Source organism: Bos javanicus, chromosome 13 (assembly GCF_032452875.1).
Source record: "Bos javanicus breed banteng chromosome 13, ARS-OSU_banteng_1.0, whole genome shotgun sequence".
In the NCBI taxonomy this organism is placed as follows: Eukaryota; Metazoa; Chordata; class Mammalia; order Artiodactyla; family Bovidae; genus Bos; species Bos javanicus.
The window spans coordinates 24,330,190-24,347,251 of record NC_083880.1 but is presented as its reverse complement, the minus strand read 5'-3'; the positions used below and the strand labels follow the sequence as shown (position 1 = coordinate 24,347,251).

The window sequence follows — 17,062 nt, the reverse complement described above, 5'->3', positions numbered from 1 at the left end:
TATTGGGAGGAATGACTTTTTGGGAGGAATGATTTTGTTTTTAAGAGAAGATTTTATTCTTATGTATTTGCAATCATGGGATTGCTACTAAAAGAATAGCTTATAATTCATCTGAAAGTTAAAGTTTAAAAGTATTTCTAGTGTCCATATTGATTTTGAACAAAGGCATATAAATACTTCTGTCTCTTTTAATGTAATAATACAATGACTTTCAAGCATGTTCTTTACTAGTTTGAGATTGCATAATCAGTTTAATATTTTTCTGTCATGAAATACAAAGTTCTGTGTCAGCTTCTCCAACTCATTACATCTTAATTTTAAAAAGAAGTGCAGCAAGTAAAATCTAGACAGCCATAAGCAAGTATAGTCAGATGTTTTCAATAGCTTTGAAAACAGACGAGAAGAAGAAAAGAAGAGTCGCTGTCCCAATAAGCTTCTATTGCGTAAGAAAAAGCGTCTCCCGTAATGGACATGGCAAGATTTAAACAAAAGACGCACATAATAAAAATGTAAATGAGTTTGCTTTACCAAAACTATAACTTTAAAGTCTTTTGTTGTAAGTTATCCTGAAACCTTCTTACAAGGTAATCACTGTTTGCATAGAGATTTAAACCGAAGTCTTCAATAGCATTCAACGCCTGCACAGTCCCAGTGTGACAGGCATGCAAAGACACGTTAATGTTCAGAATATGAATTGCCTCTGGGTGGCTCCTCCACCAAGCAGAAAACCCAACTGTGTGGATATCCGTGTGCCTGATGGGCTCCATGCGGCTCCCAGCCTGGAAACGTCACCACTTTGACATGCGGTGTGCTCCTCTTGACACTGGCAGCGCTGACACTGGAAAATGCCACAAAGGCAACAAGCCCCCCTCCTTAGCCGTGCACTCTGCCCCCCGCCCCCGCCCCCGCCCGCACCCCCTCTCCCCGGCGCTGCTGCCCGTCCGCGGGCTCCCCAGCCTGCCTGGTTACGGCAGCACTTCAGACGCACACAGAGGGAAGTGTGGGTGGAGGGGCCCCAGCTGCCTCCCCGGACGCAGCCTCCATGATGAATTGACCTGAATGATGAGGGCACACAAACAGTATGATATGCATTATTCCTGTCAATAAACTGTCCCCATGTGCTGTGGTCTTTGTACAGAAGGTACTGCAGCCTTTCTTCCAGCAAGCTCTATTTTACTCTCCTTCCCTTTTTACTATTCATATTATAAGTGTGTAATAGAATTCAGAAAATTATATGATAGCTCTTCTGTATCTGTATTGTCTCGTCTTGCATATTTAAATCCTTGGCTCCCTGCTTAGAAATATGGAATTCTCCCTCTTTTAGGATTCTTTTACCAAAGAGAGCAGCCCTCTGAGAGCAACTCTAGAAAAGGAAAATTTGGAGTTCAAAACGGAAAATGAGAGACTGCTTCAAGTCATTTCAGAACTCGAAGAAGAAATCCAGCTCAATGTAAAAGAAAATTCAGTATTAGGTAACATTTTAGAGTCGTTTTTGAGAAAACTCTATACATTGGGCATGTTTATAAAATTCATGGCCGCGCTTGTCTTTTTCAAACATGTGTTTGTTACCAAACCATATTTACATTTAAAATATCAGCTTGTTAGCCACTTCTAATTTTCATTCTTTTCTTGGGACAGAAATTGGTCATACTCCCCTGGCCGTGCCTTTTTAACTCAGGGTGGCTGTTTTCAAATCCAAGCATTGGCCTTTGAAAAATGTGCTCATCAGTGCTCAATATCACTTAGAAATATTATAACTATTAAACAAATTTCATGTGCTTTATCTAAAACCTAAAATTTCTAACATTTTCATATTTGAGCATATATACTGAAGTGTGCTTTGTGAAGAAACAGAATTGGCCCTTCAGGAAAATATGCTCCTACTTACTACTTTATCTTCAATTTTTGGCACAGATTTTAAGTATAAATTTCCATTTGTTGGCCCTATACCCCCTTCTTACATACCATAAACATTGGTAAACATTGCATTTAAATCATTGAAGTTGGATTGCTTTAAAGCATTTACAGGCACTGCTATCATTGTATTTATGGTTGCCCTTGAGTAGGCAGTATAAAGTTTGTAGTGAAACATTGAAGTTTTGCCCTTTGAGTAGGCAATATAGAGTTTGTAGCAAAACATTAATAAAATCAGATATGGGGCAGTGTTTCTTGGATGTAAGTTGTACCATGCCAGTGTAGCGTCATTTCTCTCCTGATGTGGTGTAATAATGCGTCTCCAGGTTTTGGTAGTTCTTACCCAGTCCATAAAGTGCCACCTGCTAAAGCAGTTTGTATTGGCTGCGACTAAGAGCAAAAATGTCCCTTGCTAGACTCGATGAAAAGCTTTCAGCCTTCAGCCACACTTGGATCTTGAACTTAGTTCTTAATCCCTATCTGACCAGCCGTCTGAACAGCAGGAAGAAGGCTGTGAATGTCAAGGGCAGTTGTGAAGGTCATAGTCCTGCTAGGACTTGCGTCCACCATGCCTGCCAGCGGTGTATAGCCTGCCCTGAAGCAGGCAGATTGAATACAGGGCCATAAGCTTGTAATTTCATGGTTGGCCTCTCTCTCCTTTTGTTTACAGAAGATGAAATTATAAGTCTGAAAGAGATGGCAGAAAAGGATCATAAAACTATTCAAAAGGTACTGTAACTTTTTTACATTGATGAATGACTCTTTTCAATGGAAATATCAGCATAATTAATGAAATAACACTATGCCCCCGCCTTGTCTTGTGATGTCGAGAAAAGTCGATTCCTGTATTTAGTGTTGTTTGGGATGATTTCTCTAGTAATGAGAAAGGATTCCATCTTGAAAATGAACTAGTGTTTTCTTTTATTTGGCGTAACTGAGTGTCTACCTTGTTGACTGTAAGGAATTGAAAAATCATATGACACAGGGAGTCCAAAGATATGCTTGTGGAAAAATGATATTAGGAATGGGCAGCCTATTTTCATACCAGATGTTGTTTTATTTCCATTTCTCTGTATGTGAATGAACTGGGTTTGTATTTTGCAGAAAATCTGTATTTAGAGCAGGGAATGCTTTTGATATCATAAAGATCAAGATTTCCTAGGGCATCCGATGTCACAGAACCACAGCAATTCCTGCCCTCCACACCCAGATTAGGGGCTCCTGCTTTCAGCTTTCTCAGCTCTCAAAACCCTCTTCTGTGATGGTCAGTTTGCACTGCCAAAGGCCCTATAACCCAAAGACAGCACTGGTCTCTGATCTTTTCCCAGTGCTGAGCACTGGTACATTTAAAAATATTCTTTGAGTGATTTCATAGAATAAGAATGTATCTCTAGATAGAGTTCATAAAATTTACAGATAAAAATGTGAATTTACATCCTCAAATTATTCCAAATAAAGTTTTCCACAAACTGAATCGAGTATCAATTTTTAAATGAAAATTAAAGTTAGATAAAATTAAAAATTGAGTTCCTCAGTCATGCTGGCCTCATATCCAGAGCTCATAAAGCTTAAGATTCAGATTTCAACCTAGATTTTGCACTTCTGGTATTCTTAGGTTTTATTTTTCATTAAAAAAACTTTTTAAAATTTTATTTATGTACTTATTTACTTTCGGTGGTGCTGTGCACATACAGGATCTTAGTCCTCAGACCAAGGATTAAACTCACACCCCTGCAGGGGAAGGGTGGAGTCTTAACCACTCAACCACTAGGGAAGTCCTATTCTTCGGTTTTAGATAAAATTGCTTCCAAGAACTGATTTTTATTTTTTGGCCACACGGCATGAGATATCTTAGTTCCCCTACCAGGGTTCGAATTTGAGCTCCCTGGATTGGCAGTGTGGAGTCTTAATCACTGGGCTGCCAGGGAAGTCCCAAGAACTATTTTCTAAAGAAATGCACACTGTGATGGGTCAGAGTTGGGAGATGTTTCCTATGATCACTGAATCCATCACAGGTTTTCACAACATAAAGTCATTTTCTGGTGCTTGAGCCTGTTTTCAATGGTGAGGGTAGAAGTGTCATTCTTACAGAGATAATGAGAGTATAAGAAGAGACCAGTTTAACCTTCTTGGCATCAACTTTTAAGGCTAAAAATGAAATCTCAGCTTTCTAGTTTTACTTAATAACCTCCAAGGGCATCATCTCAGTTTATGTAAATATTTCTCCAGGGTCTCAGTCTGTGCTGTCACTGGTAAAGATGAGTCAGACAAGCCTACTCTTCTCTGGGAAAAGTTCAAGGAAATTTTAAAAAAGTCTCACCATTGAGGCATCAATTAGAAAGAAACAGCCTCACGGAGTGGCTGGTCATATTAAACACTGCCTTCATTCTCTAGAGCTGCACTGCCCAGGGTTAGCCATGTGTGGCTATTGAAAGCCTATGTCTAGTGCAACTGAGAAAATGAATTTTAAATTATGTTTACTTTTAATTTTTAAATTTCAATATAAAATACTGATATTTGTTTCAGTTAGTGAAAAACTTTTATGTATATTTTGAATAATCTGAGCATGTGAATGTACATTTCTATTTGTAAATTTTATGAAATCTAAATGCAGATCAAGTATCTGCCATAAAATTTTAGCCTTCAAATTGAGATGTGCTCTAAGTGAAAAATACACACTGGATTTCGAAGACTTAGGTGCTGTAAGGAATGTGAAATATTTTGCTAGTGATTTTTAATATTGATTATTATATATTTAAGCTATTTTGCATAGCTATTGGTATAAATAAAATATATTATTAAAGTTAATATCACCTTTTTTTACCTTTTTAAGAAAGCTGTTTAAAATTCAGTTATATATATGACACATATTTTTATTTGACAATTTTGTTCTAGACAAATATAGCAAATCTGTAGTTTGTTTGATCATATTTTTTTTTCCTGTCTCTCTTCTTTTTTTTCTTTACATACACTAGGCCTCCACACAGATGTTGAATGTAGACATGATTTGGTTTTTTTTGTTATAAATTTATTTATTTTAATTGGGTAATTACTTTACAATATTGTATTGGTTTTGCCATACATCAACATGAATCCGCCACGGGTATACACGTGTTCCCCATCTTGAACCCCCTCCCACCTCCCTCCCCGTACCATCTCTCTGGGTCATCCCAGTGCACCAGCCCCAAGCATCCTGTATCATGCATCGAACCTGGACTGGCGATTCATTTCATATATGATATTATACGATTTGGTTTTGAGCAGGAAAAATCTAGACCCTTGGGTCTCTGTTCCATTTATGACAACTGTAGTTACTTGGACCAGTTTCTCATTCTCCTTCTTCCTGAGTCTCACAGACTTACTGTGTGGATAGAATGAGATAATGTACATCAAAAGGCTTTGTCAATTGGAAAGCAGACCAGCAGTTGCTGACCAAAATGAGAGCTAATATTTACTGGTTTGTTTCCAATATCCTTCATCAAATCAATTGATTCAGCAATGTTCATTAGATGCCTTTTAGTGCCAGGCACTGCTGAGATGCAGAAATTTTATACACACATACACATACACACACACACACACACACACACACGGGCTTGTTGTGAAAGAGATCAAGTCTAGAGAGAGACGATAACCATAGGGAGTGTGATGGTGCTGTAATAGACATATGTACATGGTAAACAATGAAAACTGAGAAGCTTTATTTTCTTGGGCTCCAAAATCACTGCAGATGGTGACTGCAGCCGTGAAATTAAAAGAAGCTTGCTCCTTGAAAGAAAAGCTATGACCAACCTAGACAGCATATTAAAAAGCAGAGACATTATTTTGCAGACAAAGGTCCATCTAGTCAAAGCTGTGGTTTTTCCAGTAGTCATGTATGAATGTGAAAGAAAGAAAGAAAGTGAGGTCGCTCAGTTGTGTCCGACTCTTTGTGACCCCATGGATTGTAGCCTACCACGCTCTCCATCCATGGGATTTTCCAGGCAAGAGTATTGGAGCGGGTTGCCATTTCCTTCTCCAGAGGATCTTCCCAACCCAGGGATCGAACCCGGGTTTCCCACATTGTAGGCAGATGCTTTACCGTCTGAGCCAAGAGGGAAGAGTCTCGTATGAATGTGAGAGTTGGACAATAAAGATAGGTGAGCATCAAAGAATTGATGCTTTTGAACTGTGGTGTTGAAGAAGACTCTTGAGAGTCCCTTGGACTGCAAGGAGATCCAACCAGTCAATCCTAAAGGAAATCAGTCCTGAATATTCATTGGAAGGACTGATACTGAAGCTAAAACTCCAATACTTTGGCCACATGATGCGAAGAACTGACTCAATGGAAAAGACCCTGGTGCTGGGAAAGACTGAAGGCGGGAGGAGAAGGGGACTAGAGGATGAGATGGTTGGATGGCATCACTGACTCGATGGACATGAGTTTGAGCGTGCTCCGGGAGTTGGTGATGGACAGGGAAGCCTGGCATGCTGCAGTCCATGAGGTCCCTAAGAGTTGGACATGCCTGAGTGACTGAACTGAAAATTGACCTGGAAGGTTCTAGAAATACTTCACAAATTTTTCCAGACCTATCTCCTACTCCTTCTCTTGAACTGATTCCAGGTGTTTAGGGTTTCCCTGGTGGTTCACACGGTAAAGAATCTGCCCGCAATGCAGGAGACCTGGGTTTGATCCCTGAGTCAGGAAGATTCCCTGGAGAAGAGAATGGCTACTCACTCCAGTAATCTTGCCTGGAGAATCCCATGGACAGAGGAGCCTGATAGGCTACAGTCCTTGGGGTTGCAAAGAGTTGGACACGACTGAAGTAACTTAGCATGCATACATGCAGGAGGGTGGAAGGCTGCATACAGATTATGAATGCGTAAAGTGTAAGTTACCCCCGTGGAACTCTGGTGTGGCTGGAGCAGGAGGTGGGATCTAGTGAGACCACGTGGTGAGATTTGTGTGAGTACAGGAAGAGGGGGGTGTCTGGGGTGTGAGGAAGGAGTAAACAGAAACCAGAAGAGTGTAAAGGAGCAGCTCAGAAGGCTTTGGATAAGCTAGATGTTCGCCTGTGCAGCCCTCTCTCTGCTTACAAGCGTGTCTGACTCTTTGTGACTCCATGGACTGTAGCCCACCAAGCTCCTATGTCCATGGGGTTTTCCGGGCAGTAATACTAGAGTGGATTGCCATTTCCTCCTCCAGGAAATCTTCCCAACCCAAGGATCAAACTGGCATCTCCTGTGCCTCCTGCTTGGCAGGCAGATTCTTTTACCACTGAGCTACCCGGGAAGCCTTTCATCCCTGGATACAATTAAAAATGAGTTGAAAATGGGACTGAAACACTGTTAAGATTCAGCAGCTTTTATGTTTAAATTTTAGTAGTTGAATGACAGCTGAATCTGTTTCAGCTGTGGCTACAAGATGAATTTCCTTCTGAGAGGGGACAGACCAGCAGTCAGAGATTATATCCCAGGTGTGGCAGTGTCAGGATACAGGGCAGTGTTGGTTGCTATAGGGATAGTTGGGGGCACAGCCAGCCTGGATCATAAGAGATCAGGGAAGTTCAGAGGAAGGGCACCAAACTGGCCCTCAGAAGAAAGGTTAGAGTTTTCCAGGAAAGGATGAAAGGGAGAGTAGTGGGAAGAGCCAGAACATGTGTATGGGATGGGTACGTGACTGATTACGGCGGGAGGATGTGTGGGAACAGGGGTGGCTAGAAGCAGGGCACGTGGCTGAGGATTGTTATGCATTTCGGGGGGAGTGTGAGTTGCCTCCTGAGTGAAAGGGGCATCTTGGACACTCGGGCAGGATGGGATTCGTGTTCCAGAGAAAGGACGAATGGAAGAAAGGAAAACCCAGGGCCAGAGAGACACCAATTAAAAGATTTCTTGTATAAACCGGGATAACTTAATAGAAAGTCCTGAAACAGGAAGAAGACAGTGACACGGGGATGAAGAAGGAGGTAGATGAATTCAAGAGATGATTAGGCAATAAAAGCCATGGTCTTTGATAAGATTGAAAGTGGGAGAGATAAAGGAAGAGAAGTGGGCGACTGACACTCAGACGAAAATGAGTACAGTGGTAGAGCAGCAGAGAGTGGATTTCACAGAAACCAAGCAAGAGGCTTGAGAGTCCCTTGGGCTGCAAGGAGATCCAACCAGTCAATCCTAAAGGAAATCAACCTGAATATTCATTGCAAGGACTGATGCTGAAGTTGAAGCGCCAATACTTTGGCCACCTGATGTGAAGAGCCAACTCATTGGAAAAGACTCTGATGATGGGAAAGATTGAGGGCAGGAGGAGAAGAGGGTGGCAGAGGATGAGATGGTTGGAGTTGGTGGACATGAGTTTGAGCAAACTAAGTAAACTCTGGGAGATAGTGAAGGACAGGGAAGCCTGGCCTGCTGCAGTCCATGGGGATTGCAAAGAGCTGGACACAACTTAGCGACTGAACAACAACAACAAAGCAAAAGGCTCAAGAAGAGAGGATCCATTCCAGCACTTCCCAGAGGCCAGGTGTGCAAAAGACTAGAAACGAAGGATTGGACAATTAGCTTTGGCAATTAAAACCCTGGTAATTCAGTTCCGTTCAGTCACTCAGTTGTGTCCAACTCTTTACAACCCCACGAACTGCAGCACGCCAGGCCTCCCTGTCCATCACCAACTCCCAGAGTTTGCTCAAACTCATGTCCACTGAGTCAGTGATGCCATCCAACCATCTCGTTCTCTGTCGTCCCCTTCTCCTGCCTTAAATCTTTCCCAGCATCAGGGTCCTTTCCAGTTACCCTGGTAATTAATGAGGTCATTTTACTGGAACATGGTAGTAACTGAGGAATGGAGTGAATGCAGACGTGGAGACAGTGTGCATGGGCACCTTTCTAGAAGTTTGATTGTGGATGGCCAAAGAGAGGTCAGAGAGTGGTTGGAGGGGGATGTGGGGTTAAGGAAGGAATTTTTTTAAAGATGAAGCTAGAGCATTTTTAAATGACATCAGTGGGAAGAAGAATGAGTGGGTAAAAATACAATAGAGAGAGGAGATCACTGATAAGAGACCCAAGGAGGCAGGAAGGCTTGGGGCCAGTGGCTTTGGTGTTTGCCAGTTATTGATGCCTGTTGGAAACTTAATGACACTTCTTTTCAGACCAAGGTGTAATGACTCAACAAAAAATCTTTTCCTTTCCTTCCATTTCTCATTCCTTTACTTTCTCTAAACCTGCTGTTCAGCCTTTCACATCTTCAACACTACCACCACCTCCCCTTCTGAGGCTCTCATGTACCCAGACCCAACTTTCCCCAACCCTGCCATTGGAGACAAACAGATCCTTGCCTTTAGGTGACATTGCACGATGGTTATGGGATTTTTAACTCAGATTTTTAACTCACTGCTCCCTCCTCCTACTCTTCCTTTTACTTGGATCTAATTAGCACCCTTTGACAAAAACACATTTTATTAATTTATTCAAGTACAGTTGGATTGCAATGTTATGTTACTTTCTGCTCTACAGCAAAGTGATTCATCTATACATATATATATTCTTTTTCATATTCTTTTCCATTGTGGTTTATTGCAGGATATGGAATATAGTTTCCCGTGCTATTCAGTAGGACCTAGTTATCTATCCATTTTATATATAGTCATTCATATCTGTAACCAGCACCCTTTCTAACCACCCAGTGCCTCTCTTCCCATCATTGCTACTTTCCCTAGTTCCATTCATCTATGCTATTCTCTAATTCACAGAGAAACAGTAGACATGTGGACTTTTTCACCTTTGCACTCTCTTGCTCACCTTGTCACTTAGCCTAACCTCTATTCCTTCTCATCGGAAGAGGGGACCTTCCTCTTTGCCCTGACCCATCCTTCCACTTACTTGCCTGACTCCATCTTCTCCTTCCTTCTCTTCTGAGACCTTTCTTCATCGGTCAAACTCTCTCTCTTTCTCCCTCTCTCATGCCTCTAAGCATCCCCCACTAGCCTGTATACACAGCCAAGCCATCATTCTGGGTGGTGTTCCTTGACTCTGGTCACCCCTGAAGCCATTACCATTCACTCTTCAAATGTCAACTAAAGTAAACTTGTCTATGTATCTACTGGCCTCTTCTTCACACTGCTGCTGTTGATAAGTTCACAGTGAGATTCATCTTGCCCTCAATCCTTGAGGTCAAGAACTACGTCTTATTCTTTATTACTTTGATATGAGCCCTCAAAAATGTCTGCTGGAAAAAAATAATCCTTACATGTTCATCAAAGTCAGTGTCAAAACTTGATCTTCTTACTCCTCAAATCTGGACTCAGCTGTGCTTCCCACTTAAATGAATGACATTGACATCTGTCCCAGAGGACCCACTGACAGATCAAGGGTCCTTCTCTGCTTTCTTCTTCTTCATTTTTTTTTTTTTTGGCTGCTCTGTGCGACTTGTGGGAGGGATCCTACTTTCCTGACCAGGGTTTGAACCCGAGGGCCAAGTCTTAACCACTGGACTGCCAGGTAATTTCCATCCACTCTGTGCTTTGTACCTTAAAACTGTTGGTCACTAGGTCTAGAGACTTTCTTCCCAAAATTTACCTCTTGTCCCTTTTCTCTACAACAGCGTTGTCACAGAGTTGGTTGCGACCCCATCGTTTGCTCATCTGTATAGACTCATACTTCATTTTCCTATCTCCACTCTCTTCTCCTTCAAGTCTAGCTTCCACACTGCCTCCATGGTTATCTAACACCCCAGTCTCACCTACATGCTACAACCTTCAGTGCTTGCTTTCCTGTTGTCTTCAACATAACATCAGACTGTCTCAAAGTGTTCTACATGATTTTGATGTGCTGGGAGCCACTAGGCCCTTTCACATTTGCTGTCTCAAATTCTTTCCAGAAGAGCTCTTCTAAGTAGGTGTTATTATCTTAATTTTTAGATGAGAAAACAGACTTGAAGCATAGAATTACATAAAAGCAAGAAAAAAGACCTGAAGCATAGAATTACTTTACCCACACAGCGTAAGCAGCAGAGCTCTCTTTTGAACCAACTCTCATTTCTGTACGTTACGCCAGTCTGCCCTCCCTTCCTAATCAAGGTTAGGCCCCTCGTAATATCACCCTGAGTTTCTGTCTCCCTTCATTTCCTGATATTCTTGTCTGTATGCACCCTGGGTCCACAAACACCAAACCTTCCCTGGTTCCTACATTACTTCAGGCTTCGCTGTGGTTACTTTGCTGTCTTTATTACCATTTTCTTGGCCTTTTTCTTTCTCCAACTTGTTGAACTTCTACAGATCCTTCAAGACCTTTGTCAAATAGCCCATCTGTGCCATTAACACCAGGGAGAACTTATCTGTTTATAATTACAGGATTACCAAGTTATGTGGATGTTTAGGCTTTTTGACTCTGAAGAGTTTATGTATTAACTTTTTTCTTACATATTACAGTCATTTTTTCACATTGTTCTCCTAGCATACTGTAGGTACTTTAGGGAAGGGAATTGTTCTACTTCACTTCTGTACCTCCACAGCCTAACAAAATGTCTGGCATCTCAAAGGTGTTCCATACATGTTTATTAGATTAGTGAATATATGAACTAATTGAATTGAATGGATGTCAGAATGAAGGGTTGAATTTTGTCAGTGTTATATAGCGCACACACACTGTCATATAAAACACTGAGGCAAGTCAAGTTGGTCCAAAGGCCTTACAGTATATACTTTGATGGTTGTTTTCAATTGATATGAACATGGCTTGATATGTATATAAATACAACACCAAAACCTAAAATAAGAGAAATGGTTCATATAAAGGGTAAAGCAAAATTGTTCTTTTTGATAGACAGACTTACTTTATTATATATTGATGTCACATTTTGCGGGGGGAGTAGGGTGAGAAAGGTTGTAAATAAATGAACTGGCATTCTCTGTCTGTGTTTTGCCTGCTTATATAGTTAAGAAATAATTATATAATAGTATGTTATTATTACATGGTAATCTGTGGCCATTTAATTTTTGCTTTGATCATATTGGGGTCCATTTTTCTCACGTTTGGAATCAAGATCTTTCACTAAATTTGAAAGGGGAATCTCAGATGTTTTGTTATCTTTAATCAGAATGTAATATTCTTCTCTTTCAGCTAATTGATGGCAGAGACAGATTAATAAGTGAGCTTGAGCTTGAAAAATCATTAGTTCAAGATATGGTAAGGGGATTTACATTATTTCTTAATAAATTTGAAACCAGGAATTTGATCATAAAAGTTTTATAAACTTTATTTTTAACTGTTTGCTGTGAACTTTTTATTTCACTTTTATCAACAGTCTAAATGCATGCATAGTTATAAACATTTTTAATGATTGTTTTGTAGAAAACAATTGCAATAGTGTTATAATAAATATGCTTACTATGTAGAAGAGTCTTATACAGGAAACAGTATTACAATTTAAAGCAGTGTACAGAATTTTTGTATTTTATTTTAGGGATTAAAAAAACAAATATGAGAGCCCAATATTTTGAAGGATTTGCTATTTTTAGTTACAAATTGCCATAAGCGACAACAAAAAACAGCCCAGCCAGATATTTTGGCATTCTGTGTTTGTCTCATAAGAAAACACTGCCTTTTTATGTTCTTTTAAGAGAACTTTCCAGACGGCTGGTCTTTTATTTTATCAGTTGACTGCCCACCCCCACCCCAGGCTCCCCCACCTCACCGCCCCCAGCTTATGGTGTCTTACTCTGGCTTTCAGACTGATCACCACTACTCTGCCTTTGTTACAGTAAACTGACTGTGTTTATTATAATCAGAAATAAAACACAGCTTGACTTGCGTTCTAAATGTGCTTGAAAAGAATATGATACTGTTTAGAAGAGAAAAGGTTGTTCATAGGAAATCAGCGCCACTTCAGATATTGAAACGTTCCCTTTTCTACAGCTTGTCACACTTTGTGCCAAGTCATGACTGTTCCCCTAACTCTGTTTTGTTGCTCTCAGCACCATGTGTTTGGGGTGCCTTGTCATAGAAATTAATGCAAAACAATGCTCTGGGATTACAATAAAGCCTTCTATGAAACCAACTTGGGAATGTAGGCAAGGAAAAAAATAATTATGGCTAGTAATCTACAGAAACCATGTGTTAACAAGTGTGTTGGTTTGGACTCTTTGCTGTTTTTCTAAAATTTTTATTTTGTTTTGGGGTATAGCCGATTAACAAATAATGCTGTGATAGTTTCAGGAGAACAGCAAAGGGACTCAGCCCTACATATACCTGTACCCTTTCTCCCCCGAAACCTCCTTCCATCCAGGCTGCCATATAACATTGAGCAGAGTTCCATGTGCTCTACAGTAGGTCCTTGTTGCTTATCCATTTAAAATATAGAAGTGTGAACTCTTTGCTTTTAAATACCTGGTATATAAAAATCATCTTCATGAATTGAATATACTTGGTCAATTTCTGTCTCACCCTCTTCTTCTTCTGTCATTCGCCCCACCCCAAGTCCCAGAATTGCTTCTGAAAACAACCAACTAAATGTGTACATTGTCACTAAAATGGAAAATGAGAAGCAAATGTTAAACTGTCAGTCTGTTAGCAGAAGTAGAAACGAAACTGAACTACTTCATCAGTGAGTTCATGCCTATGCTAGGAACAGACCCAACAGTTTGTGAATTATTTTGCCTCTTTATTTGAACTGTAAGTGGTTAACCAGTGCTATTATATTGCCCACGGGGGAACCAACTGTTTTATTTTGTTGTTTACAAGTTTAGAAGTTGAGCACCATGCTTGTTGCCAAGCAGCAAGATCTTGCACTGCAAACCTCAGGACAGCACACGAACCTCCAGCATGTTCAGAACTGGTCTCTGGAGGGTCATTTTTTTCAGTAGAGTGAGTGCACTTCTCATGATTGGGTTTCCATGGCGTACCTTTGGGCCCAGCAAGGTCACTATTTGACGCTCCCTCCCCCGCACCAAGGGATTCTGTTATTCACTTGGAGGGAGACTGGCTTTGTGGCTATCTGAACTTTGTTGCTACCATGCTTCCCCCACCCCCCTCCCCCAGAAATGGAGATTTGCAACGGGGGCCAGATGGAGGAGTGGGAGAAGGTAGAGTTGACCAGAGTCACTATGCAAAAATTAAAAGACTTTCACCCTCCCTGGTCTGTTACTGTTTTCAATACAGTGTATGTTCTGACCTTTTAAGAGCCTAGTTTAAAAGTCAAGGAGCTTGTAGTAAAAAGGCAGGATCGGTAAGTATAGGTAAGCAATAAAGTATGGATGATGTACCCTTGGATTAGCTTTAGAAGAAGAATATGAAATAGTTTTGAATCTTTCTATGATTCCTGTGCTCTGTGGTTTTTATTTACCCTTGTTTTGTTCCAATAGAGATATAATTGCCATTTAACATAATATTGGTTTCAGGAATACAGCATAATGATTTGATATATGCATATATTGTAAAATCATCAGCACCAGAAGTCTATTTAGTTAATATCCATCATCACATAAACTTATACCATTTTTTTCTTGTGATGAGAACTTAATTTATTCTCTTAGCAACTTTCAAATATACAACATAGTATTGTTAACTAGAATCACCATGCTTACATTACATCCCCAGGACTTATTTATCTTATAACTGGAAGTTTGCACCTTTTGAGCTCCTTCACTCATTTTTCCCTCCACCTCAGGCAACCACCAATCTGTTCTCTCTATGAGTTTGGCTTTTTTTGTTGTTATTATCTATGTTTTTTAAGGTTCCACATATAAGTGAGATCATGCAGTATTTGTCTTTCTCTCTCTGATTTATTTCACTCAGAAAAATCCCCTCCAGGTCCAGCCATAGTGTCTCAAATGGCAAGATTGCTTTCTTTTTATGGCAGCATAATATTCTGTTATGTAAATATACCGTATCTTCTTTATCTGTTCATCCATTGACAGACTCTTAGGTTGCTTCTGTGTCTTGGCTATTGTAAATAACAGTGAACGTGGACTGCATATATCTTTTTAAGATAGTGTTTTGATTCCTCTGGATAAATATACAGAAGTGGAAATGCTGGATCATATGGTAGTTCTATTTTTAATTGTTTTGAGAAACACCTCTGTATTGTTTCACATAGCAGCTGCAGTAATTTACATTCCACCACCAAGTGCACAAGAGTCCCCTTGTCTCCACATCCTTGCCAACACTTGTTATCTCTTGTCTTTTTGGTGACAACCATTCTAATAAGAGGGAGATGATCTCTCATTGTGGTTTCAATCCGTATTTTCTTGATGATTGATGCTGAGCACCTTTTCATGTATCTGTTGACTATCTGAATATCTTCTTTGGAAAAATATCTACCCAGATCTTCTGCCCATTTTTTAATTAGATTATTTGGGTTTTTGCTATTGAGTTGTATGAGATCATTTTATATGGTGAATATTAACTTCTTGTCACATATATGATTTGATATATTTTCTCCCATTCTGTAGTTTGCCTTTTCATTTTGTTGGTTGTTTCTTTTGCTGCGCAGAAGTTTTTTAGTTCAATGTAGTCCCAAATTGCTTATTTTTTCACTTGTGCTTTAGAAGTCATATTTTAAAAAACACCATTGCCAAGAGCTATGGCAAGAAGCTTTTCCCCTATATTTTCTTCTAGTTTTATGTTTTCCTGTCTTACATTTAAGTCTTCATCCATTCTGGGTTAATTTTGTGAGTGGTATAAGATAGAAGTCTAGTTCTATCCTTTTATATGTGACTATTCAATTTTCCCAGCACCATTTATTGAAGAGATTGCCTTTTCTCCATGGAATTTCTTGGCTGCCTCATCAAGTATTAGTTGACCATATTCTTGATTCTGTTCCATTCTGTCTCTGTTTTTAATCCTACTACCATACTGTTTTGACTCTATAGCTTTATAATATAGTTTGAAATCAGGAGGTATAATTCCTCTAGATTTGCTCTTCTTTCTTAGGATTGCTTTGATTTGGGGGGTACTTTGTGGCTCCATATAAATTTTATGATTGTTTTTTATACTTATGTGAAAAGTGCCGTTAAAATCTTAATAGAGATTATATTGAATATGTAGATGGCTTTGAGTAGTATGGACATTTTAACATTTTAACAACAATTTTAACAACAATATTGTTTAACATTTTAACATTTTAACAACAATTTTAACAACAATATTGTTTAACAACAATAAACAACATTTTAACAACAATTCTTATAGTCCATGAACATGAAGTTTTTTTCCCTTTACTTGTATGCTCTTTGATTTCTTTCATCAATGTCTTGTAAGCTTTCACTCCCTTGGTTACATTTATTCCTAAATATTGTACTGCCTTTGGTGATATTATAAATGAGACGCCTTTCTTTTTACTCTCACAGATAATTCGTTGTTCATGAATAGAAATGCTACTGATTTTTATATGTAGATTTTGTATATTGAATTTTCATTTATCCTGAAGCTAACAAAAAAAGGTCCCTATCAGAAAACTACCATAATTGAACTCTTACCCTTAACTAATTTTCCATCTGTTTCATCTCAGTGCACCTTATTTCTAGGAAACCATCCAGACTTCAGATAGAAAGGAATTATGATGTCAGGGCACAGCACTGACTTATCTCTGCAGTGGCCTTGATCTCATACTCGGTTCCTTGTTGCCCAAGTTCCCTCTGAGACATGCTTCAAATTTGTCTGTTACATGTAACATGCCAGTGTTTGGCCATTAAGCTGGAAAAGTCATGTTTTGGTAACCCAATCATTTACTCATAAAATACATGTTTGATTTTCTGTGCCTAGGAGCCATCACAGATTTCCAATGGAAATAGATGAGTCCTTGACCCAAGGGGAGGATCTTTAGTGGTTATCTTATGTCCCACCATGGTATGTTGATTGTGGGGTCAGATAACTTGTCTCTTTAATTGCTGGGTCTTCTGATCAAGATAAAGTTACTCAAGGAGCTTCATCTGCACTTGAACCTAATTTATTTAATGAGATCTTGACCTCAAGCAGATGCTCTCAGAGGATGAGATTTTTTGAGGCCTTGAATGAGGATGAATGTATTTTGCATATGGTAAAAATGGAAAATGTTGGAGCCAGAGGGCAAATATATATATATAAAGCATTTGAGAAAGTCCAATATACATTTATGATAAAAGCTCTCAGCAAACTGGGAGTAGAAGGAAACCTTCTAAAGCTGATCATGAATACCTAT

The 17,062-nt window shown here is 39.5% G+C and overlaps 1 protein-coding gene across 1 annotated transcript in view; it reads left to right on the top strand.

Moving 5' to 3' along the window:
• The window catches only part of C13H10orf67 (chromosome 13 C10orf67 homolog), a 101,509-nt gene that overhangs the window by 42,952 nt on the left and 41,495 nt on the right, over positions 1 to 17,062 (top strand). The window contains exons 6-8 of the mRNA XM_061435571.1: positions 1,325 to 1,472; positions 2,585 to 2,643; positions 12,007 to 12,072. Of these exons, the coding sequence (XP_061291555.1) occupies positions 1,325 to 1,472; positions 2,585 to 2,643; positions 12,007 to 12,072 (273 nt within the window). The remainder of the gene's footprint in view (positions 1 to 1,324; positions 1,473 to 2,584; positions 2,644 to 12,006; positions 12,073 to 17,062) is intronic.